Raw genomic sequence first — 27,767 nt, 5'->3', positions numbered from 1 at the left:
ATGATAAAACTGATGTTACTCAAAAAAAAACTGGACTATGTATATAATTCCCACTTAGAGTGTTTTATTAAATCCCAATATCAGAATAGATCTGCTGACACAAGTTTCTGTCCCCAGAGAGGAAAGTTATTATTTTGTTATTTATCATTCTTATGCTTAATCCTGCTCTTTGGTATTTAATCACAGGCATTATCTACTTCATTTTCTAAACATGCATAGAAAAGGTGAAGTGACCTGCCTAAAGCTAAACAGTAAATCAGTATCCTATATTAGAATAAGAATTCTCAGTCCTTTTTGTTTAGTTGAATATTTGACATTTGAACTATGATACTTCCCCCTAATAAGCCAGTCATTCTAATAATGTCCAAATATTTCTCCTTCTTTCAGTTCTGATAGAGCTTATAAATTTTTGAGCACTTCAATTTGATTGCATCTCAAATATAGATTAATGTGGCAACAGTAAAAATTACTGAAAAAATGACTGTTGGAAGCAGTATTTTAAAAACACTTAATTCTCTAAGCTTATTTCAGCTATATATTGAACGGTGATATGAAAATGACAAGCAATGAACTATGTAGAAAAAGAACAGAGGACATGATAGAGTGTTTCAGTCAATCAGGAATAATATAATCATCCCTTTCACTTACTAAGAACTTACTCTTCCAGGATACACACAGGTATTCTCTCTAGTGCTAACAATAAAACCATGAGGTGAGGATTATTATATCGGTTCCACAAACACCAATATTGTGGCTCAGAAAGGTTAATTAACATGCCCAAGGTTACTCACCTAGTAAGCGATGGAGATTGACCCTTTTTGTCTATCCTCATTGTTAGTACCTGGTTCCTGACCTCAGGCTCCCATCATCTCTCACCTACCATTTTCTGTATTCTCATAACCCACATGTATACCAACTGCTGCTCCTCCATGTGCATCATTGCTACTGGCATTCTGAGTAGTTCCAGTGCCATGGGCCAGCCATGTTGTCTAATGCCTCTGTGCCTCTGCGTGGAATGGTCTTTCTACTTTCTCCTACAGAGTTCCTATTCTTTCTTCAAGGCTCAGTTCAGGAGTCTTCTCTCTCAGGCCTTTCCTGACCCCAGCCTAGCAGAGCTGATTATGCTCCGCTGAGGCCACCGCATAACTCTTCTTAAGGTTGAGCTTACTCATTTTTATGTTCACATGCATGGATCCCTCTTAGAGACTGGGAGCTCCTTGAAAACAGGAACCATGCTTCAATTATCTTTGAATGACCAGTACATAGAACAGTTCCTGAAACCTAGCTGGCATTCAATAAATTGAATACTTATACTATCTTGGGCAGAAGTTTAAGCTGGACCCAAAGCAATTGCAAATGACATAGTGTGTATTAATCCTTCACCCATTACAATGGCATTGAGATTGCAATCAGCAGTCTAAGAATCAAAGGGTTTTCTTTCAATGCTATAAAGAGAATTTTTAAAAATTACAAACCAGAGAATTTTCAGCTATATTTTAGTCAAAAATTAGATCGGTTACTCCTTCATTTGCTGTTCATTTCCCCTGTTGCATTTATTAATTATCAAATATATTAGTTGGTTTGAACAACTGCTTGCTCCTGATAGTCCATCTGCACTCTCTTCTCAATAATACACTGAAGTCATAAGTGCTGGATTTATTGCCTTGGTGATTTCCATGGCACAAATTGTGATTTCATCACAGCACTGAGCAGAAGGGAGAGCTAATGGGCAAGACAAAAAATGCTTAATCAATATCACTGGTGGCATAAGTTTAAAACCCTAGACCCCCAAGCAGATTTTGAAAAGGGCTGCACTCAAGGCCCTTGTCTCTAGAAATACGTTTATTGCACCATGAAGTTAAGAATCATTTTCTTTCCTCACAAATTCTTAATTACTCCATAGGCCGCTTAGGGGTGCACTGAGTCTATGGATAACTCAGTTGGTCCACAGGAGCAGAAATCCCTGAAGAAATGAGGTGGAAATATATTATTTCCAGGAAAGGTCTTTCCTCCCCAAAATACATGATTCTTTAAAAGACAGAGTATCTCTTTGGCATCAGCAGAGAGAAGAAAATTTCAGAACTTGAATGCTGCAAGAGATCTGAAAGATCAGACATCAGCCCTGGAACTGACAGAAGTACCCTCTAATCTGGGTAGTCAGGGGATGGACCACAATATTATGAGTTAAGAGAATGACCAGATTTGGGCAACTAGGAGCCATCCATCCACTACATTAATTAAGTGCTCATAAGTAGGAGTGTAACTGGAATGCTGAATCAGGCAGGCACTTCTGTTATAGTCACGCATTCTGACAGAAGCCATCTGTGTGTTCTGACAATAAAGCAGGTGTGCAGTGAAGGATCAAGAAGGGTGAGTGTGATCAGGGGACCACTAAGCATTTTGGTATAAAGACTTCTACATTGTTAAACTTCTTGACCTTTGAATCTATTTAAATACCTACAGGAGCTATCTGATTTATTAGAGAAAGATTCATCCTCTCTTTGAAACCATGTTACTAACGTCCTCAAGTAAAAAGAAAGCCTCTAATGTGTAGCCCCAGTATGATGACACAAATATAAGCCACATAGCTACCTTTTCATTGAACACACTATGAAAAATAAGCAATCAACATAATGGTTAGCAAGCAGGTCAAATACATTCTTCAGTGTTCTTTCATGAGGCTACCATCTAGGAAATGCTGTCTCAGTGCTAAACTACAGCCTTATTTTTCTGGCCATCCCCATCCCCCAAATAGAATGACCGTATCCCATTATGTTACTTTTCATTGTCTACCTCAACACAACATTTCAACAATGTTCTTGGAGTTTTAACTACATTGAATTATATGTGGAATGTTATTAATTTCTAGAATTTTTCTGTTCTTTGTTTACATTTTTAAATTCCTCTTCAGAAGGTAAGAAAACCTGCACTATTCAGATACTAGATAGTGTTTACAGCTTAACAATAAGAATCTAGTACATTTATTAAGAAACTGCATCTTTTGTCCTACTCTGTCACTTATTTGCATCTCAATTTCATGTCCTGTAATAACAAATTATGAAATCATTAAAAATAAACAAATAAGCCATTCAAAATACATTAGTTCTCCCCAAAGGCACTTGGGATGATTCCCATTACATTCTTTTGAGAGTTTGATTTACTTACAAAAGCCATAAATATTTTATTAAAATGTAAGCAATTGAAGCAAATAAAAAAGGGAATGAGTGAAGAATAAAAATAAAAAGGTAAGGTAATCTAATCAGTTCTCTATTACAATGAGAGAGAGACATGGTAAATTCAGTTGGAATATAATCATTTTCCAAAGTAAATGTCAGTTCATAGAAGAGTCGCCTTGATTTCACAAAACTTCTCAGGGAGTGGGTGTAATCAGAGCCTCTGAGTTCTAGTGTTTCCTTATAAACAAACACAAAATATCACACACCGAAAGCTTTCTCTCTTTGCATCTATACTCACAATTAGACTCATGTACCTACTATTTTCTTAACTTTTTATTCACATATTCTGAATGATGACAGAAGCCCAGAGATGGTAAGCAATCTATTCTCATACCTATTGCTCCTTGAATTATCCTCAGACGTTTAGCACATTTCTGTGCCTAGAGTGAGAATTCCACAAATACTTACAAGTGAGGAAGTGTAATAGGAAGAAAATACCAAAGATGCTCTGATTAGGAAAAAGTCACTAACCACTACCAAGTTGCACACAAACACACACACACACACACACACACACACACACACACACACACACAGAACTCCTTCCTTATCCTTGGTTTCAACGTCTGTGGTTTCAGTTACGTGTGGTCAATCACGGCCAGAAAATACTAACTGGGAAATTCCTGAAATAAGCAAGTCATGAGTTTTAACTTGTGTGCCATTCTGAATAGAATGATGAAATCTCTTGCCTCCTGGCTCAGTACCACCAGAAACATGAATCATCTCTTTGTCCAGTGTATCCACACTATACATGCTACCTGCCTAGTCATTTAGCAGCCATCCTTCCATGATTAGTCACTGTCTCCATGACCTTTCACTGTCAAAGTATTTCAGTTCTTGTGTTCAAATAACACTTATTTTACTTAAAATGGCCACGGAATGCAAGAATAGTGATGTTGGCAATTCAGATAGTCTCTTATTGTGCCTAATTACTACATTAAACTTTATCACAGGTATGTATGCATAGGAAAAGAAAGTATATATAGGGTTCAGTACTATCCATAGTTTTAGGCATCCACTGGGGTTCTTGGAATCCCTCATGGATAAGGGAAGACTCCCCTCAAATATAATGCTTATATACAAAAAATATGCTTATATATTTTAAAGTATGTATAATATATTACATATTATATAATGTACTCACTATCTCACACAATATCAGAGCCACATTAATACATTTTAAAACTAAATTGAGGGAGGAGAACCAGATATCAAGAGTATATTACTTTAATGGGGGAAAAGTATAGCTCAGTGGTAGAGTGTGTGCTTAGCATACACAGAATCCTGGGTTCCATCCCCAGTACCTCCATTAAACATAATAAACAAACAAACAAATAACAAACTTAAGTACCTCCCCAAAAATAAATTTTAAAAATAAATAAAATTTTAAGAGTATATTAATTTAAAATTTAATTTATGATTCTACTCAAAGGCTCATTCAAGTGAGAATGTCTTCTTTAGTAGCCATGAAAAAATAAAAATCATTTTGCTACTTAGATTAGATTAGATTTCTTAACCCTTAAATTTAGATTCCCTTAATCATATATTTCTACAAGATTTATGATCAGTTCTTCCTTTGGAATCTTGATACTTTGATATTTTAATAATAGGTATTTGAATAAAAATGATGAATTGTTACTATTATTCATAATGATATGATTAAAGTTTTTCACAGAGACGACTGCATCTCATAGAGAATCTATCTCGAGTATATGTTTATACATAAACATCCTTTATACATCCTTTTCATCATCACTGATCTTATATCATTCAGATTATTGATTAGCAGTATAAATGATACAACCTAACAATAATAAAAACTCTTACATAAAACTCCTTTGTGTTATTTTATATTTGTACCTTTTTTATCACTGAATGTCTAGCTGTGTTAAACAGAGCTAAAACATATTCTCTCAGTACGGTATGCTGATGATAGTGAAGATTGTTGTGCAACATCGGGTTTGAGTTTTACTGCCCAAATATGGCCTAAAACATTTTGATGTTTTTAATTGCATTTGATACCTACTTTGAACCTTGAGTTGAAACCAAATCATCATATTGTTAATGAAACAAAGTGGGCCATTAAGAAATAACACCTCACATTTTTCCTATGTAGCTTATTTTTAACTAGTTTGATCTAAGCCATGGTTGAAAAATATTATATGCATATATATGTGGCTAATCACATAACACTGATCAAAGATACAACCATTTAACTTGCTCATTATTAATTATTAGTAAGAAACTAAAGCCAGACATCTATATCCTATGAAGTAAAGTAACAGAAAATGAACCCTAGAAAATGACAGTTTGTAAATGTTAGGTATAATTGTGAAAAAACAGAAAGTAAAATTAAGTGAGACAATATAAGTAAAACACTGAGAAGAGCCAGATACTTTCCACCCTCAGCATTACTTGCAGTCGGTCCAATGATAGTCACCATTCATGTTATCTGAATGTGCTAACACCATTTAGAGGTTGATCTTTATTTTAATGCCATCAAGAAATGTTTTACTGCGTTATAATAAAAACTATATTGTCAGGGCTTACCCTTTTTGAAGTTCATAGTATTTTTGTGTCACAAAAATTGGAAATAATAAAGGAATAATAATTATTATACCAATAATTATATATAATATAATTATACTAATAATTTTAATAATAAATTAGATATGCATATTAGCACATCTTTATCTGAAAATCTGATATCTTCACTATAAACATAAGTATATAAATATAAACTTTGTGAGAAGTATTTCTGTTCCCTGCAATCTTTCTACTAACAAGAAGTTTCAAAATTTTATTAATACACAGCCTGTAAACCCTTGAGAAGTCTTTATTCTCTCTCAAATATACAGTCTAGATAGCTAGATAATGTTAATATAAATGAAATAATATCAATATGTACAAAAGACCAACGTGGCCAGCTCAAACATGGTGTTATCTATAAAAAGCATCACAGCTTTATATAGATAGATTTTTCCCTTTATTTCCACCATATCCTACACACACTTACACCCACATAGGAAAAGTAGTCTTTTACAACCACTTGTTTTGAGGCCAGGAAATTGGTTTTGTTTATTCAGAATCCCAAGAGTACTCAATCATGGATAGATGGCTGGCTGGATGGATGGATGGAAGAAACAGTATGTATTGATACTTATGTGTATATAAATTCTGAGGAAATTCATAGCAGGAACTTATCCCTATAGAATCAAATTCATCTGAGGGGTTTTCATAAAAGAAGTGTTATTTGAACTAAATCTCCAAGTGCCGAATTTTGATGCAACTAAGCAGATGTATATACAATATCATCTCATTTAATTCAGAGATAATCTCAACTAAAATCTGAATTAATTTAATAACAATGTTGAAGAGAAACTCAATGCTCATCAGTAAATAATTACATCATTTTCAAGCCTATTTAATTGGAAGACAGCTACAAGGATTTATGTAATCCTGAGGCATTGCCCCTAGATTCCAGATAGTAATAAAAACCCCTAAGAAAGTTGGAATATTGAAGTCCTGCTAATGCAGGACAAGCTCTGTAGATAAGTCATATCAGAAGTGCAGAGCTTGCTTTATGAGTACCAAATGACAGTAAGCTAATGGGAAGGAAAAAAGCCAGTTGGAAAGCAAGCAGGGTATCAGATAACATGCTAGAAAACCATATATAAAGCCAGTGTTAAGGGAAATGCCATGTAGAGCCTCTCTAAGAGACTAAAATGCACTGCCAGTCATAGACACAGAGTTCACCAGTTACTTTCGTAGCAGAACTAAACACTGTTCATTTGTTGTTTGGTTTGGAGTGTTTAATGTGATTGGTGATTTTCATTCTCACATATTTATACAAACCCAGGTTTAAAATATCAACTGTATCATCATTATAAGATCCTTAAGTGGACTACTGCAACCACAGTTTCCAGGAAAAAGAAAAAGAATGAGATTGTTTTCAAACTGATTAGCAACTGTACCTCATTGCACAGTAGTCTGAAGAAACAGATTGGGAAACAGCATCAAGATTTGTGTGGCCTTTGAGCCACAGTCTCAATTTGGATCCCATCAATCTACCTGGCAACAGTGCCAATTTAGCAGGCATCAGGCTGTGCAGAAGATTTTCATGTAAATTAAAACAGTTTGGGGTATTTTGTTTTGCCTCAGTAAAACAGTAATATCACTTTTTACTGGCACTAGAGGCTAACATAGAAGGATCCAGGGCAGAGTCCATTATGGCGAGAACTTATCTGGCAGGTGCACCAAACTCTTGGAGATCATGGGCCATGATTCTAGGGAGCACTAAAGAGTCTGAAAAATGCAGCTGTGGAAGATTTAAAGGGCAAAGCACACATATAACATTCTGGAATGCACAGGAGGAAAATCACCAAATTAAGAATATTTATTGTATGTTTAACATTGTTTTAAAAAGTTTTATATATTTCAGATGTCTAATACTTTACATAATAAAATTAACATTAAAATTTAAAATAAAAATTAATAATAAATACTTTTAAATAATTAAAATAAAATAAAATAAAAAATAAAGAGGATCTTAAACATTATAATGCAGCACTAAGTGCCTCATCCTTAGTGTGGATTTTTGAAAATTCATTGTAGCCATCTACCTCTATCCTAGAATCATAATGACCTGGCCTTGACATCATTAGACTTTAATAGATTATCTTAGTCATATTTTTCCAATAAAGCCCAGTCATCCGAGGATGAATTTTTTAATTTCTTTCCAGACTATGGTAAATACCCTTTACTCTACTATTTCATTCACTCACTCACTCATTCATTCATTCCATAAATAAATATTTAGTGTTTACTATGTTTGAAGGGGCCACATGAAACAAACACAATGTGTAGAGAAATGTGGTTAGTCATAGATTTTTGAGCTCAAGAAGGTTATGATCTAATATAAGCTAAAATATATGTACAAATGAAGGCCACAGAAGATAGAACTTCAAAATATACATATCATAAAAGTACTGAGGAAGTACTTTGATAATTCAAGGAAGAGAGAACAAGAAACAAGAGTAAATGAGTAAGTGAGATGAGAAATGATCTTTCTACATAGAGTCTTCTCTCTTCCACTTGCTAAGTGTATGTTAGAATGGTTTATGTTCCATCCAGAAGCCTTGAAGACAAGGACTTGGTGTATCTTCAGTATCAAGTACGGTACCAGGACAAGAGAAGACACTCAGTACGTCTTTGTTGAAGTGAATAAATTAATGAATGAATATTTCTACTTGGTTTTCTAGCATGTGAATTTATGAAAACAATGCATATAGCCAACCCCTATTTATTTCTTGTTGCAAAACTGAAATAGAAACAAATTGTTTTGTAAAGAACAAAATACATCCCCAAGTGGCAAAGTCATTCAAATATTTAAGATACATTTTTTAAACTGCATTTTAATGCAAGGAGAACTATTACCTTTCAAATGGAACTCAATGTTTTTCACTTTATGATTTCACTCTGTAGGAGTTCACCATAATGTACTTTTCACACAAAAGGCACTAGAAGAATTATTATCCTCCTGCAAATAATGTTTTCTTTCCCATTATTCTCAGGTTACAGACATTTGAAGTTTTTCAACATAATATTGAGTTCCTGCCTTATTATTCTATACTTGTGATCTCAGGATAACAGCTGTCACTTTAGTTAGAAACTTAGATCTTGAAAAAACACTAAAGTTGAATATCAAGGCCTGGATCACATCTAAGAATTTAAAAGTATTAAAAAATGGTTTGTTTTTTAAGTTTAAAGGTAGCATAACATAAATTCTGACTCTTAACTAAGTACTTCTCGAAAACGCTTCTTTAAATAAATTACTAGTAGAATCAAGATAATTAAAATTAATGATCCAACAATCTATTTTACTCACACAAATTAACTATTAGAATGCTAAAGAGTTCGAAGAGATTGCTCTTCAAACAAATAAATTTCAAAGTAAAGCTTCACAGTAAAATATATTATCTCTGTGGGAGAGTCTATAAAAGTAAATACTGAATCACTTCTTGGCAATATTAACTCTCACCAATAAATCTGGAAAATAACATTTTTCCAAACAAAAAAGATGGCTAGTTTGTTTTGCAACCACAAAGGATAAATGAGTTAGTTGAATCAGCCAATCAGAGTACAGTGTGTGTATATAGACACACACACACACACACACACACACACACACACACACACAAACACACACATACACATTTCCTTATACATACATACAGTAGCTTGTCTCCAAGGTCACTCCATCCATTGCCTTCTTTTACTTTTGCATCATTTGTCTATTCCCCTCACTAGTCCATGATTTTGCCAGACATTAGAAATTGTCTTATTCATGTTTGCTTCTCCACTTCCCCAGTCCTGCTGTACTCCAGCACCTAACTATAACTTTTACAGACTGAAAGAAATCAAAACATGTATCATTTAATATAAAACAAAATAATTAAATTAACTGGGGTTTCTAAGTTTTTGCATCTTTTATTAAAAAGAAAAGCTGAAATCATTCAAGTGGAAAATTTTCTACCAATTTCCAAGTCAACACAGACATTTAGCTTTAAAATCCCTAAAGGTCTCCCAAGTAATCTTACACAGATTTGTATCTGGGAATACATGTAAGGTTCCTGTCTCAGTCCAGAATGTTCTCCAGACTAGACCCTTCCCCTTACACTTTGTATTTGGCCAATATGAGCTTAATAAGAAGCAGAGAGCTCTGATTTTGAGCTAGCACCATCTACCCATATCATGACCCCCTGATAAACTATATGGTTGTTTCCTGAGGACCTAATGTGCAAAGTAGTATCATAAAGCTAAAGTACAGCATAACAAGTCATAGTGTTTACTCTATAGGAAGTAAGATCCAACATTGATAACTGGTGTCTAAATAGAATCAGACACATTATATTGTGTTCACCTCTTTAGGTTCCAAGGCCAGTGTCAGTTAGATAAAATGATAATTAAGCAATAAAGCATACTGGTTAAGAAGTCAGGCAACCACTTCTACAACTGACCAGGTAAGTTATTTTAATCACTTAAACTATCTTAGTTTTTTCAACTGTAAAATGGGAGTAATTATATTTATCTTATAATGGCCTTAAAAAAGACAGCCTAAGTCCAGCATGTAGCATGATATCTAGCAGAGTAAAATGCTCAGTGAATTACCGTGATGATAACATGAAGGATGTTAGAGATACGTCCAGGCAGGTGCTGACCAAGAGATGAAAATAATGCCCTCAGCTGCTCAGCTCGCTAGGCAGAGAAACCACTACAGAAATCCTAAAGAAACCGAGGCAGGACCAGAGGTAACATTTAGGCAGACTTTGATACTCTTCCAGTGAATCAAGCTGCAGTGTGATAATTTCTTACACCATTTCTCCTTATATAACACATTTTATCAACTGCCTTAATAGAAACCAAACTAGTAATTAGTAAGAAAACTTTCAAGGATCAAGCCAGTATAGAAGATATTTTTCATCAAGTTTCATAATACTATTCAAATAAATACCAAAGACACGGCTTTCTGTTTTTACTATAAGTAAAACTACCAGCCTATACACAAAACTCACGTTTGGTTTAAGACTGAAACAAATGTTTCTAATCAATCCCCAGATACACATCAAATTGCACATACCCTAGCAAAGCCAAATGCTAGTCTGGAAAAATCAGCTTATGTAAATGAAACAAAAAGTAGAGGCATCAAGATGAACATGAATGAAGTCATTATCAAGTGTGTTTTGAAAACATTAAAACACATCTTTAAATAAGCTGAGAAATTTACATGCAGTGGTGTGATATATATACACACATGTATGTCTACTCACCTATTTCATATGTACATACAAAATAATGTTTTTAAGGAAGTTAATTTCCCAGAATAAAGTATATTTCAAATCCCACTTCTTTGCAAAGACATGACAAAAAAGAAAAGAAAAAAGCATTCAGTATTTTCTACATGTTGCTTACATTTAATTAAATTGAGATACAGTTAATCTTCTCCAGAAATGAACTTACAAATATTTAATTTTATTTGTAACTGTACTGATTAGGGATATCAGTCATGCAATCACTAAAGTAAACAAAGTAATGATGTTTTGATCCAAGATAATGGTAACAGAAATGAGAGAAGTGGATGCATATAAAAGCTACATGTCATTGATGTCAAGAAAATAACTAGCAAATAATGGTACATTTGTAATGGACAAGAAGAATCAAAGTAGACTCACAAAGCTGACTTAACTTGGTGTTCCCACAAACAGAATAATAAGGACCAAAGGAAGAAGTTAGTTTGGATCCAGAGAAAATGAGCCCAGTTTGAGACAAATTTAGAGACAAATTAGAGAAATATTATTAGTTGGAAAAATAATATAATGCCTGTTTCTTATTTTATATATTAATAGGTAAAAATCAACTCAACTGAAAATTCATTAAATTTAGCAGATGAAAAACAAATGTAAAATAATAGGCCTCTGAATTACAACAGAAAATGAAGGAAAATATGCCTTGATAATGATAAAGGCTACATCTCAAACAATTAACTCCTTCATGAAACAAGTCTCTTTCTTTCCATACATGCAGATTATTGAAAAACAAAACCCTGTTAGCTACAAAACCCCTGAAGTATCATCCTTTCAACAACCCAGAGAAGTAGAACACTTCCTATATAACATTTGGTCTTATAAAAATGGAAGATTTCCCGTGATATATGAGAGCAGCATGGGCATTCTTCTCAAAGACAAACAATAGACATTTATACTTACCAAAAATTCTACTCAGAAATAACACTTAACAGGCAAACATTTCCTATGTTTTACAATTCTAGAGAGGGGAAAAAAAAACAGCCTTTTTATTATTCCCTCTCAAAAGTAGACTGGCTTTTTCTGTTCTTCAGACTACTGACTCTACCTCAAGTCCTTGCTACAGAAAAGTGGCTTCTAACCAACTAATTAGAATATGAGTAATACATATACATGTTCATATCTAAACACATATATTTGTAAAAATATACATAGATATTATTTATGCAGTGAATATAAGATTAAAATGACCATTTTTACTTAATCACAAATTAGAAACTTAAAAAAGCTATTTTCCCCCTTAAAGTCAAAAGCTCAAATATTATACAAGAATGGGAAAAAGACTTAATAATGAGTTACTGTTGTTCATCAAACATTACAAAATTTTTGTATATGAAAGGTGCATATAATTGATGTTGAGAAAGACACTGGAAAATTACTGCTTAGGCAAATATCATTGATGTCAAGACAGTAAATAGTTTAGTAGAGCAGAAATTTTTCCTGAGGGGAACTTCCTAAATAATGGGTCAGTTACTACCTCTCATCATTAGAATAGCACGTAATTATTTCTTAGCTCAGATTCTAGATGTTATTGCTTTCTGGGAAGTTTTCATATCCCTGGATCTCTATAAGTTATGCCTTAAGAATAATCAGCTCACCTGGAAAACACTGACTGAAGGAAATCATTAGTAATTATAAATAGGAGTTTACCAGGTTAAAATACACTGGAAAAAAATGTTCTCTCAGAAAGATATGACAAGAAGATTCTATGGACACTTTAAGTAGGGCCCTCTAACAAAAGGCCTGGGAAAGCAGAGCCTTATTAGATTTTCATCTCCTACTGCCCTTCTCAGAACCATTCTGACTAGCTAGTCAGGCACTCAGGTTTGATGTTCATTTTCATTTTATGAAATAACATATTTGGGTTATCTTTAGGTAGGTTAACTAATTGTTTGACTATTTGTAAAATGGACGATAAGCATAAACTGGGATTGTCCTATTGAACACTCTGTCCATAGAGGAGAGCATGGCTGTGTGTCTCTCCTGCCTCAGCATATTAATATAAATCAAGTAAAAATGGGGAAAGGGACAGAGGCAGAGAGAATGAATAGAGGACACCAAGGTCAGACAGGAAAGTGAAAAGAAAACTAAGGGCACAAGGTCACATGACTGACAGCTATGAAAGGAAGAAGGGGCTGCTCTGTTTACTGACTTGGTGAAAAGAAGGCATTTACATGGGTTGTATCTGAGCCTCAAGGTATTTGTTTAATACTAGTGGATAGTCTCTCCATCACTACCCAGCCACTTGTGTGTGTGTGTGTGTGTGTGTGTGTGTAAATACTATCTCTCTATATACACTATATATCTACATATATATTTTATATAGATAACAAATATGTAATAATTGCCCAAAACCAAAATATCACCATACTTTGTATTTTCCATACTTGATTTAAATAATTTTGAAATCATAAGTAAATCATAATTGGCCACAAGATTATACATGTATGTGTATGTATGTATGTATTTATATACTGTGTACATATATATGTATATCAATATGTGTGTGTATTCCTATAAATATACATGTGAACATATCTAACACTAACTCTTTAAGATTTTCAAAGTCATTTAAGTCAACTTGGGAAAAACCTACTGTGATGTTGCATTCAGATATGTTTAGCTGTTAAATTCTACCTAATACAACTTACTATGCTCTTCTCTTTTTTTTTTTCAAACTTACCAATTTTTTTTAACATTTTTATTGAATTATAGTCATTTTACAATGTTGTGTCAAATTCCAGTGTAAAGCATAATTTTTCAGTTATACATGAACATACATATATTCATTGTCACATTTTTTTTCACTGTGAGCTACCACCAGATCTTGTATACATTTCCCTGTGCTATACAGTATAATCTTGTTTATCTATTCTACATATGCCTGTCAGTATCTACAAATTTTGAACTCCCAGATAGACTATGCTATTTTCTTGGTATTGAGACATAATCACCTTTAAGAACCACTTTCAGTTGCAGAGAAGAAAATACATGTTTCACAACCACGTTGATTATAAGTACCATCCTAATTTCAGAAAGATTAAAATGTGAAAAATATGACTTAACTTTGAAAGTATAACTATGGGGTTAGGTGTTTTAAAATAAAATATATTCAAAAATAAGAAACTCTCTAAAGAAAATATGTGGGACTTTTAAAAATAAATAATGAGAGGTAACTCCTTAACTGATATGGTTCAAATCAGGACTTGCACTCTGGGTACTAGCAGCCTCTAGATATTAAATCAAGCAGGCAATTGTGTGTGTGTACACACACACAGACACACACAGAGAATAAATGTATGATGGTTTATTATTTTTCATAAATCATCACCACAGAAATTACAAATTATTCACAGTAGGGTTAATTCCAAGTAAGCCAGGAATGATATTGTATATATGAAGCATGTTTCCATGACAAATAAGAACAAGTATATAAAATCCTACAGATACATGACCCATAATACATTACTGAGCATCAATTTCTCAGAGGCTGTTAAACTCACGTACTCAGTAACAGTTCTATTTTCATTCTCTCCTATAACTCAAATCTATTCATGCCGTACAATTACTTTTGCATAATGATATATTTTAGTTTTCTGAGTTATTTCATCTGTAACAACAGGAGTTCTTACTGTAATATTTTAAATGAGCATATTTGGAAGCATCGTATTATTTTCTTTGTGATCTTTCAGTCATCTTGATCATTTTTTAAAAAGTGTATGATGTCTTTTATTCACACATCAGAAAACATGTTTCAAATTAAAAAAACTCACATAGATAGGAAGAGTTCTCAGGAATGTAGTTTTGAAGAACAGGATTACATTTCTGTCTTCAAGGACTAAGCCCTACACATTTGACGCATTGAAATGTTCATATTAAAACCAAGTAATAATCTCGAAGTGAATACTTTAATTCAAGAGAAAATAAGGAAATATTTGGTCAACTAATTTTTACTAAGGGAGAAATAAATATAGGTAGAATGATTGGGATGGAAAGAGAAGAGGCAAAGAGGGTTCTTATGCATGGAGAAAATGGCAAAGAAAGTAAAGAAGTTAACTAAGAGAATAAAACCTATGCATTCTGTTTTTCTTAGCTTTGGGCTCCAATCTTAGCTGAGATCAGAAAGGAGTTTAATCTGATGTGCTTAAACAGAAATATATTTTATCCACTCACCAAATGAGAATGGCAGAAGTTTTTATCCAAGGTTACTCAACAACATGAATTAGTAATTAGGATATTAAACAGAATTCAAGGCTGAAGTTTTCTCAAATCTGCCTACTTTTTAGGACAAATTTTTTTATCTTATTGAAAAAAATGGGAATAGATGTTGACATCTGATTACATTTCAAACTACCTTTTGTCTGTAACATGTATGCTTCCCTTTTGCTCACAATGGTCACCCTTGCTTTTTTCCTCATACTTTTAGAACTTATTATTTTTCATTTAGCTGCAGTTAGCAAGAGAGTCCCTTCCATATCTATATTTATCATGATTCCTTCAAACTAGTATCATCTTTTGTTGCTTGTTAGACCGTCATAGCAGTCATAGATTCTTCCTAGAAGTTCACTAAACTTTAGATTTTGGATATATGGATCAAGCTACATACATTAATGTTTCAAGAATCCTCATGGTGAAATAAATATTAAAAAGTTATTGGGTTGGGGGTGGTTCAATGAAAGTCTTTAGAAAAACCTATGTATTAACTACAATGAAAGAGCACCCTTAATAAAAACCATCAACCATTAAAAAAACAAAAAAGTTATTGGGTAAAAAAAGCCAGAATGACTTACCTAGACAATTCTCTTCTACAGTGGTTCTCAAAGTGTGGTGTATGGATTCACAGCAGCAGTATCACATGGGAACTTATAAGAAATGCAAATTCCAGGTCTTACCCCAGACCTACTAAATTCAAAAAAATCAGGGAAGTGGAGATTGGAGTTGAAGAAAGGGAAGGTGATTTTCTTGAATGATAAAGTTTGAGAATCACTGTCCAGTTGTATTCCAATATCATAAATAACCAAATAATACTTTTCTTAGTTCTAATACCACAATTTTATCCTACTGAGGAAACACATTTTTCTAACTTTTCCAATAAAGCTTTTAGCATTTTCAGAATCACTCAGTCTCCTATTTCTCTGAAGATTCTACTTAAGAATTAAGCAGCTTCATCCCAGGCTTTTAAAATTGTTGCATTGTGCTTGTTAGTATGAGAATGAGGGACATTAGTGGGATAGCGTGGGGACTCCTGAGCCACAGAGGTAACCATAGAGGTGAGTCACTTCAGCACTTCACAGTCTCCAAGTCTTGCCCCCAAAGTTGTTTGTCTTTTTATAACTGACTTTTCTCATGTCATTTTTCCCCAGATACCTTTATCAATGAATGTGTCAACTTTTCTGGCATACGACCAGCCCACAATAAGTTACTGTGGGGTGCATCATGAACTTCTCTCTCATAAGTCCTTTGAAACGAATGCACAGGAAGATACGATGGAAACACACCTAGAGACTGAGCTGGACCTGAGCACAATCACAACAGCTGGCCGAATCAGTGAACATAAACAGCAGCTGGCTTAACTGAACTAACCGGTAACCAAAGGTTGCCACCAAACTTTGTAACCTCAAGGACAAAATGAGGAAGATTTGTTCATTGTGGACTTTAAAAACAAAACAAAACAAAACAAAACAAATCCCCTGTTAAAATAAACAAAAATCCAAGATTGATTCATGAAATAAAGAAGACATGAATTGTTTCAAGTCTACACTTTGTAATTAGCTAAGTTGTGCAGTATTTTTTTGACCTAGAGTATGACCCTGCAAAAAAAAAGAATCTTTTTTTCTCAAAACTCATCCTACCTACCTGTAAAAACTGTACAGAGCTAATGTATTTTTCATATTGTAAAGTTTCAATTATAGAAACAACTGGTATACAGTACCATAATTTAATTACATTTTACTTTACAAACTTTACACATTTCAGTTTCTAAAATTTTAAATTAACAACAATTATTTCTTGTGTTTATTCAGAGTTACTCAGTTTTGTAGGGACTGTTTTGTTACTGCTTTTGTGCCCAGAAACCTTGACTCTAAAATTCTGTGCTGTGCGAAACATGCACGATTTTTATCATGCTTACTGCGTAGAATTTTATCTACTTGTTCCAGAAATAATACATTAACCAAAAAGGGTTTAATTGTTGGGACTTGTAAGAAGTTCTTCAATTACATAGACAGGTTTTTCTTATAAATGAAAAAAAATCAAAGATTTTTTTTTAACACTTCTCAGACTTAACTGTTGCCTTGAATTACAGCCTAGTTTCTAAGCAGTGAAATGTAATGATAAAGAGGAATATTTTAACAACATATTTCTGAATGAATGACTCATTATTTCATTCTTTTGAGTAACCCACTGTTAAGGGTCAGGGGAAGCATGGACAAAACATCACTGGAAACAAAGGCCGTAACCACAGCAACAGACTTTGATATACTTAAAAGGTGCAGCTGCCAGTGACAAAGAAAAACTTGGTACATCTCATTATTTCAGGCCAAGGTGGGAGGATAAAGCATAATATCTGTACAGTAGCAATTTTTCTCTTAATTAACCCAAAGTGGTTTACCTAAAAATAACCATGAGTGCAAAATGTGCCTGGTTTTTAAGACAATTTCTCATTTAGAATGGTGAGCTATATTTTAGGAACATCTCAAAGGAAATATATGAATTTTTCCACTTTGTGTGCTACATCACTTTTCTCCTGAGAGAGAACTCTAAACATCTAGAGCTCATTCAATATAGATATGAGCCATGGTGGAGAATTTTATCACTCAAGTCAACTGTAAACATCCTTAATATGTTCTAAATTGTTTATAATGCTATTCATAATGAGATTCACCTCCCAATTATGTAAAAAATAACCCAGAGTAATTTGAAGCCACCCCAGATCATACACTGATTATTCAATTGTATTATACAGTTAGTTCAATCAAGTTATGAAAATCTGATTTTTCAGAGGCTTAAATAACCAACTTGTTTCTGTTTGCTTGATACAACGTATTGTTTGAAAATATTGTTATTTTATCTATGGTATTCACACATGCTTTTGTGGGGTTTTTTTTTTAATATAAAACTATAATTTTCAATTGCTGTTGCACTAGGAGAAGTGTTTTTTTCTGTTGTCATTTTAAATTCATGACATCAAAAATAGGTTGAGTATGTCAATCTAACAGGGATCAAACACAGTCAAAAACAATGAAGAAAAGAATTTATGAAAACCCGTATCAAACTTAATCTTTCATTTCTTTCAAAGAAATTCAAAAGTGTAGTTTTATGCAGGTTTATCATGGCAAATTTAAGAGAAGCTTCAAGAAGAATGAACTTTAAAAATGCAGAGCAAGTTTTTGTTGAAAGCATACAAAGTCAGAAAGAAAAAAACTACAATATTGGAAGAGCAAACTCTCTTACTATTTTAAATGAAACTAAATGTCATAGTACTTGTATCAACTATTGAGCATCCCAGATTTTGTAACGTATTTTGCATAAATTATTTGCTATTCTAAAAAACTGTCATTTTACGTTTACTTTTAATTTCTATTTTTTCCAATTTCTAATTTCCTTGCAATGTATTATTGTCAGAGTATTCTTGATCTTCTACTTTGAGACTTTGCTTTGCAGTTAGCAAATCTACAGAAGGTTAATTATAAATCTATTATGTGTGGATCTGAAATCAGATGCAAATTTTTATTTATTATGTAAACCAAAACGTCATTTGCAATTTTCTCTCATTAGAAGTTGTCCTTGCAAAGATCCAAACATCTTTTAATTTGTGTAAATAAGCACTTTATACCTCTTTCCAGACATTTTCAAATTGACAAATGATTTTTAGAAATTTTAAGATTCCAGGGAGCCTCACAAATATATGCCCTTGATATCCTGACACAAACTGCTTTCTTTCTTAAACGTTTTAAGTTCATCTAAAGTAAATAACTAAAAATAGAAGCAGTCACCTTGGAATGTTCTGTGCATCGGAGGACTTACTACAGAAAGAGCAAAATAAACTAAGAATTTTGATATTTCTCATATTTGAAATTAAATCCAAAGGATTTTACAAGAGAAAAAAAAGGTGCTGGGGTTACTTGTTTGCTTAATTTTTATTCTGCCACATCTAGGGGTGTAAGGGGTTGGGGAAAATGAAAACCTGCTAGAGGAGATTGTGTCTAGTATCTTAATCATACATTTGCAATTTATACATTTGCATCTAAAATCTTTATTTCTAACCTTTTTCAGCATTCAATAATCTCCTATTTCCTCTTTCTAACCACCCTGTCCCCATGTCTCCCTTCCTCTTACTCACCTATTTAAACAACTGAAATGCTTGTGTTTGGAGTTGAAAAATGCAATTTAACCCAACGTGGCTACAGTAACAGCAGTAGCTGCAGCAAACAATAAATTTACAGTGTTTTAAAGTTTACAAACCACATTCCACATAAATTATTCTATTTTGTCTTCATAACCACCCTATGAAGACACATTAATCTCAAAGAAGTTGAGACTCACCCAAGAACATGGGACTAGTAATTGGTGAAGTTAAAGCACTCTGAAAATTCAGAGCCTATTAGCGGGGTGTGTTCATGCACACCTTTACTCCCAGCTACTTGGGAGGATGAAGAAAGAGGATCACTTGAGCATGAATATGGTGACGTCCAGGGAGTGAGGGGACCACCAGGTTGCCTAAAAAGAGGTGAACTGGCCCTGGTCAGAAATGGAGCAGGTCAAAATTCAGAGCTTATTAACCTTTCCACTATACTATAAATCTTCCTTCTCTGATCAGGGCCAGAGAATTTCCAGATACTGAACAGAATGAAATAATGTTTGACATGTTGTTTAGTGATCCCTAATTTAACTCAGTTCCTCTGTCTGTATCATATATGGGCTAAACGGACTCTTTCTGTGTGCTACTCTGGGCTCTCACATTAAAACTCTTTATTAAAAAAGTATAGCAAATTATAAATTTTTGATATCTCATATCATTTGTAAATGTGTAGAACAGTTGCTTCCAAGAAGTGGATGTGTATAGGCCCCAAGGTATAGACATAAAATTGAGAAGCACAAGGGAAAAAAAAAACCAAGACCACCAATATTGAGATTGTGTGTACAGTTATAAAACAGATCAACAGCGCAAGGTTGGACATACGTTTAACACATTTCGACTGAACAAACATTCAGTTCAGAGCTAATTGGGGAAACCTTTATAATTTTTTGTCCTTTTTTTGTTTCAGTGAAAATACTTATTGAAAGAACCATGAATTCTTACACCTAGCTTAATGGAGAATGATTTTCTCTATTCTCCTAATAAAAATGAAATATAATTCATCCAAACTGATATACAGATACTAAAAACATATGCTAGTAAGCAAATAACATATTACTGATCAACTCATTTTTATTGTCTCTACTCTTACTGCCAAAACCATGAAGTCATACAGATTTTAATATAAATCATATTTTTAGAAGGAAAACTTGCCCAAATTTATCATTCGAGACAAATGACATAATCCTGACTTGAAATCAGATCAGTATAACTCCACAAACTGCTTAGAAATAGCAAAGTCTTTTTTGCAAAAATATTTTCTAAAATAAAACCACTGTATATGGGATTAAAAATATATTTGTTTTTGTCTGCTCCTGACTGGAAGACAGGTATCATCTCTAAAACTAAGCATTCAAAATAAGTAAATAAACTGAAAGCATAAAACAGGTACTTGATGTAAATGATTAGCAAACTGGAAGAAAGAAAATCAGATGCAGATAATCTGCTGGGTAGATGGCAGCACATAAAGGGAAAGATAACAGGACCAGCAGATACATGCCCGCAGAAAAGAGGGTGAGAAATCTCTAGAGTAGATACAATAACATCTTACATTGCCATAGCTCTTACCAGTTTATCACTCAGGGTAATAGTATAACAACCTCATAACACATAAAATGTCCCAAGGTTCAGATGCGTTGGTTATGCATTAAGAAATCCAGACGAGTTGGTCTTGCGGTAACAGCCTCCAACTACTTGCGTTACCTTTTCAACTCACCACAGCTGTCTAACTAGAGAAGTACCAGGGTCAAGGCTTTCAAAACTCTGAGATAGGCACGAGGGTACGGTAAATTGACAATCAGCGACTGTGCTTCATTTTACTATCAACTGGGTAATGGGAAAGAAACATCTGAAAATTTCTTTAAAAATATACCAAAGCAGTGAAGAATTATTTATAAAGGTCTCTTGTGGCTTGCATTACTATTTACTATGAGATAGGAAGCTGTTATATTTACATTTTTTATGTTAGGGTAAAAATTCATGTTTAAAAAAGTCCACAGTTGATTATTTACCTTTCTATTAAGGATAGTGACCTTAAAGCAACAGAGTGCCTCAGCCATCTAGAGTTTAGAGAACTCTTGAGTTTCTTCCTCCTTTCTCCCAAACATTTATAGATTTTGTTTTACATGATATATGTCTTCCTGAAAAGCTGAGTGAAATTTTATTTTGTATAAATCAAATAACATTTCAAGTACCCCAAGGGACCATGTGATAAAGGATCCTTGAAGTAAATCCTTTTTGTTTTCAAATCTGAAACATCACCCACTAATTTAGCTTTTGTAAATCGATTTCCACATATCTTGTGTTGTATAATGCAGCACATGTACTTTATGGCCTTAAAGGTTCTATGATCAGGACTTTGCCTCAGACTATATAAAATGAAGACTGACTCTAGGTTTTGAGCACGTCTATATACATTAAAGAGGAATCATTTCCAGTCAGTTTCATTTATTGAATTTATTTATCTGGACTAATATGAAAATAGCATTAAAATAATATGGACGAAGTTGCCAGTTACACTCTTTCTATTTATTGGCTTAAACTTTTACCACCTATAATAGCCTCAAAGTTACTATTAAGAGATCAAAATGAGCCCAAATCTCTTGGGTCCATACTAGATTTACTGAATTACAGTCTCTGGAACTAAGCTCTGATGCATGCTAACTTTTGCAAAATATTATTCAGATGAATTTACTTTCACCAAGCCATTCAGTTGCTTTTTATTCTAGTCTAAAATTATTCTTGTGCTTTGCTATGCCAATGTGAATCTAGTCTGCTAAGCATGGCTGAACATTTTTCTTGACTAGAAAAATGCACAACAAAGGACCACTATATATAAAGTGGTCAGGTTGTTTCCTGACAAACTTTGTTGTTTATAGATTTTGCCCCTTATTAGCTCTATGAACAGGAATATCTGATAACCACCTTAAATCAGCTGCACTATTCACTTAACCTACTATTTGCTTTCATGGATCAGTTGAAAAGCTAGAGTTGAGGAGAGAGGAAAGAATGAATTTATGATGTACAAGGCATTGTGCTGTCCTCATCTCATTCTCAAATCATCTAAGTAAACAGATACAACCACCATTTAAAGAAGAGGAAAATAAGGATCAAAGTAATTGAATAATTTGCCAAGGTTGATTCAGTAGAGTTGGGAATTCAAACCCAGTTCATCTGACTCTAAGAATGTGTTCTGACCACCCAATAGCACATTTTCAAATGTTAAAAAGACCATAATCAATATAACTAGGCTCATATATTTTAATAAGTGGTATGAAGATAGGAGAAAAAGAATGTACTTTCTTATTCCTAAACAGAAAAATTTCATAAGCTATTTCACACTGTGTAGAGATTCCCTTCAATATCCCAAGTCAGCAATTTAATGGAAAGAAATATCCATTTCCTTGAAGCTTTATATATTGTTTCCCCAAAAGAGTGAACATTTGAAAGAAAAATCCTTCATAAAATAAATACTCAAAATAGTCAGGCTGTGCTTTCATTCCAATTTTCCTAGCTACATTATAAACTTTTAACAAAAATAAAATAAGTAGATATCCACAATATAACCTTAACCTGGCCAAAAATGGAGGGAAGGATGTCAATTGAAGCAAAAACTGTATAGATGAACAGTCAATAAAGTGACCAGTGTAGATGACAATGTAAAGAAAAATACCAATCATCTACAATCACAAAATGTTAAGTGGCAATGACGTGGCAAGGGTTGCAGAACGTCTCCTGTAATGATTTTATGTGGGATATTTTTTCTAGAAGCATTATTACTTATACAAATGTTACGAGATTTGAGAGCACATTACATAAAGGAGGCAGGAAGATAACCTTTATAACAATGTAGTTTCTGCTTGTCCTTTTACTCAGAACATAATATGCAGTTTAAATTAAAAAATAAATATAATTTTCCTTCTGAAGGCAATACAAATGTTTTCACCATTATGTGTAGGTGCCAAATAAAAATTTTAAGTTTATTTTTAAATTCACACCCTCAAATAAATCTTCCTCAGTCTCAGCTTTTAACAAATGATTATTAAATAGTCTTGATCCCATTAGTGTCTCTAGGAGCTTTTTATTAAACCATTGGACTAACCATCTCTTCTGTTTCTCTATGAACTTGCACAAGTCCAAGGTAACATAACTGGGGAGTTGCATTAGCATTTTTCTCCATCACACTATCTGAACATGTAGCATATGTATAGAACACATTTTTCTTTTATAATCCATGTCGGATTCAAGAACCAGTAAAATACTCTGTAAGTCACAATTCTACTAAAAATTGCCACTACTATTCTGTGATAAAATTACAGTATAAATTTAAAACAATTACTAAGCCCAGCAAAGAAAGAAGCTCTAACATCCTGAATATAATATCATTACATCTGTTCATCCTGGCACCATGAACACCATACAGAAATTTTATCTGAAATATCTAAACTAATTCTGATTTGGGACAACAAAGACACTCCTGGTATCTGGGTTGAAGACGCGGTGAAGGAAATGAAGAGGACAAAGAATTACAGACTGTGAGGTAAGTAAAGGAAATGTGATTTATTGTCATTAGATAACCTTCAAGTAATTTTAAAATCTAAGACTAATAATTAAAATTTACAATAACATTTATGTCATCAGTAAAAACCACTATGGACATTAGGGACATAAAAGCAAACAGATATTTGTGTGGCAATACATATTAAATAGATGGGAAGATAGAATTAATTCTACCTAAAGAGAGAATACTAAGGATAAGAAATACTTCAAGAATATTTCTCCAGAGATAAACTGAAAATTCAGAATAAAAGATTGAAACTAAATACCAAATGTTCTTTTCAAGATTAATTTTGAAATAGCTAGAATATAAGCCCCAAACTGCTGCTTTAGCCACATGAGTAATTACATTAATTCATATATACCTAGTAAAATTCCGAAGTTGAGAAATAAATTGTGTTTTAAATATACTCCATCTGTTCTTAACTGTTTTACATCAATGATGTATTTCAGATTACAGGTCCATAAATATAATGGCCTAAACAACCTGATGAAAATGTGGTGAAAGACTTGGATCGACTCTGTCATTCTGCTCTACTATAAGGCAATTACTAGAATAGCATGTCCACCATGGTGAGGAGCTGGAAAAATGGTTTGAAAGTCCTCTCTAGCAGTTCCTGACAAGACACTGGTAATATTCATTATATACGAGTCTTATTTTATATTCATTTATAAAATAAGGAAATTATTGCCTTGAGACAAGCGCCTAGAGGCCCAGCTCAGCCCTAGTCTGACTACACCTATAACAGAGAGGTCTAGGGAGAGATACTGGACATTTCTGAACTCTAAATATCTGGAGAAAAACTTGAGATCTTTGTGAGGTCAACAATTTTTCACCTTTGGATTTGATGAAATTTTAAGTTCAGTTTATTGGACATCCTTCAAAACTCTTTGTCAGTTTCCTCTTTAACAAACTTCAAACATGAGTTTCTTGAACCAATGTTGTATGTTGGATTTTAGACATGGCTATTTTACAATAAACCCCTTTCAAACTTCATCATTTTGTGGAGGAATAACATAAGGCTGGGGTAGTAGCCCTTACTGATGTTTTCCTTGCCTTTGATTCCAGTTATGGGACAAAAATGTGTGAGCTCAATATGACACCTTGGTTCTACCACCAAGGGATTGGAAGAAAAGTCTTCTAACAGATAAATATTTTATGTAATATAAAACAGAAGTGTAGTTTGGGGTTCACTTCTTTTTAACTTAATAATTGGATATAGATTTAAGATAAGTGCATGCCTTCAAGCTACTGAGAATATAAATACTATTCTCTGTATTGATGATATAGCTTTATTGTCACATACTTTCACCTCTGAGGACAGACTTCAGGCAACTGATTGTGCTCTATAATTCTCATCAGAAGTTCTATTTAATTATTTCCAGAAAGAATGACTTAGTACTAAGCAGTTTAAGAAAAAATGATAATAACTAACACTTAATGAACATTTACATTTCTAAACATTTTATTTGCATTAATTCATTTAATCTTCATTAATATGGTTAATAGGATTAACAATGCCCCTATGAAGTAAGTAGTACCATTATCCCCTTAAGAAGATAAGGAAAAATGATGCTCAAAGTGATTATACAACATATAGCTACTAAATTATGGAACAAGAATTCAAATTCATATGATAGATATATTGACAAAGTGACCCCCTACTAACTGCCCATTTAAAATCTACTTCATAAGTCAAACTTTTACATTAAAAAGTATATTCACTTAAGGCTATAACTGAAGACATCAATATAATGGATGTGTTTATTATATACCTAATATACGTCTAGTGGAAATTAAGAATCTTTGAGATTTTTAAAAAGCATATGATGTAGGCCCTGTTCTCAAGGGGCTTATGGTCTTAGCAAAGAGGAAAGACATCCATATTAAGCAAAACAAAACAAAACAAATTCCAAGCTAAATGGAATACCTGCAAGTGCACACAGCGATCAGAAGATGAAATCAAAGTTAGCAGAATTTTTGAGGATAATTCTGGGTAAAAAAGAGAACTGAGAAAGATAGAATGTAAGACTAGCAGTATTCAGGTGGGTAAAATAAAGAAAAGAAAGAAGAAAGAACATCATGTTTTATTTATGGACATCTGTTATTCTAATAGTATTTGTTAAAGTTGTGCTTGTTTGGCCTAGAAATACCGAGCTCAAATTTTTCCTAATTGTCTAAAAGTTCAGACCCAAATTTTACTCTGGCCATAGCATACTCTTGGCCTTTCTATATGGGCATAAACATTTCCCAACTTTTTCTCAACTCTGTTTCTCTTTATATTGCTATTTGTTCATTGTGTTTTATCTTTCTTTGGAGTGGGGAGGTGTTAGATAATATTAATCCTTTATGGAGAATGTTGTGTCTGTATCAGTAAAATATTTATAAAGCATTTTGAAGACTGATTCAGACAACTCTATTAATTTAAAATAATTATGTGAATTAAATCAAATAATTTCTTAGAAGCTAATAACTACAACATCCTCAGTCAAATTACTGTTTGGCATCAGGAGAAAAAAAGGCCTATAGACTGACTTTTTCTTTTTCAACCTTTTCAGTCTTTATGTTAATATTGGTGAATACTAACCAGAATTTTTACTCCAAAGAGTGAAAACAACTTTTACTTTTGACTTGCTACATTTTACAAATAAAGAAACTAAAGCAGAATATTATCAAAGGCCATGATCCATATTATTTTGGTAACAGAAAACAGACCTACTACTAGAATTCACATTTACTCAATACTATTTTTCACTACAGTAAATATTTTACAAACACATGAAAATTTAACAAAATATGCAGAATTATTTCTGCCTTAAAAGCACAGACAATTGTCAGTAAAGCTGTTATTTTTTTAAGTACAAATAAAGTTGAGAAATGTTCTCTTTCCAAAAAATTTTGCTTATCATTTAGACTATTAACTTGCAGCTATCTCTGTGTTCACTTGATAGTTATAAATTTTCATTCACAGGCATTTACTCTGAGCGATTTTCTTTTGTATAGAGACTGTTTTATATTATATCCACAATACTTTGGTGTTTTTAATTCAATTCAATCAAATAAGTATTTATTTATTCAGCTTCCACTATAATATTCCAAGGACTAAGATAGGCAATAACATGATCAAATACTTAAAAGTGAATAAATAATTGTAATTCAATGTGATATTTCTAAAAATAAAGTATATGCATGATGCTGCAGGACTGAAGGAATTGCTGGCAGAAAATCAGAAAAGACCTCAAAGTCAAGGCCATTTGAAACTCTGGATTCTGAAGTTCACCAGTCACACAACTCACACCTGTCCTGCAGGCTCGACTCCCCACTCCTAATTATAGTTCAGAGGTATTTTAGATGTGTGTGAGTATTAGCTTCTGGAAATCTAAAACTCCTATAGTTTCTCAGTATGGCATTTTCCTAGGATAGTTAGCTACTCAGTTTTTTCCCATATATAAATTAAAGCAGATTTTTAAAAAATTTTCCCCTCTCACAATCTTCAAAATTCGATTTTCAAATCAAAAGAATTCAATTTAGTCATTCTATGGTAAATTCAGGCCATATGCAATTTTATTAAATAAATAACAAGAAATAAGTGTAGTGGACTGTCAGATGTTTTTTGTTTTGCTTTGTATTTAACATGTCCCAAGCAAATCCATTGTGTGTGTCAAAAAAGCCTGTATTACAGTTCTGACCTCACGAATATGTGAAAAATGTAGAAGAGGTGTATTCACCTGTACAATTTAAATTTTCACCCCTTA

General features: G+C 33.1%; 2 protein-coding genes across 9 annotated transcripts in view; one reads left to right on the top strand and one right to left on the bottom strand.

Moving 5' to 3' along the window:
• Positions 1-18,109, top strand: part of LRRTM3 (leucine rich repeat transmembrane neuronal 3) — a 165,772-nt gene extending 147,663 nt beyond the window's left edge. The window contains exon 3 of the mRNA XM_010985793.3: positions 16,462-18,109. Coding sequence (XP_010984095.1) covers positions 16,462-16,671 — 210 coding nt within the window. The 3' untranslated portion in view covers positions 16,672-18,109. The remainder of the gene's footprint in view (positions 1-16,461) is intronic.
• CTNNA3 (catenin alpha 3) overlaps positions 1-27,767 on the bottom strand; it is a 1,350,697-nt gene that overhangs the window by 921,931 nt on the left and 400,999 nt on the right. The gene's annotated exons all lie outside the window — the stretch shown is intronic.

This window comes from Camelus dromedarius, chromosome 8 (assembly GCF_036321535.1).
Source record: "Camelus dromedarius isolate mCamDro1 chromosome 8, mCamDro1.pat, whole genome shotgun sequence".
Classification (NCBI taxonomy): domain Eukaryota; kingdom Metazoa; phylum Chordata; class Mammalia; order Artiodactyla; family Camelidae; genus Camelus; species Camelus dromedarius.
Note: the sequence above shows the minus strand (reverse complement) of the source record. Positions and strands in the feature narration are given on the sequence as shown.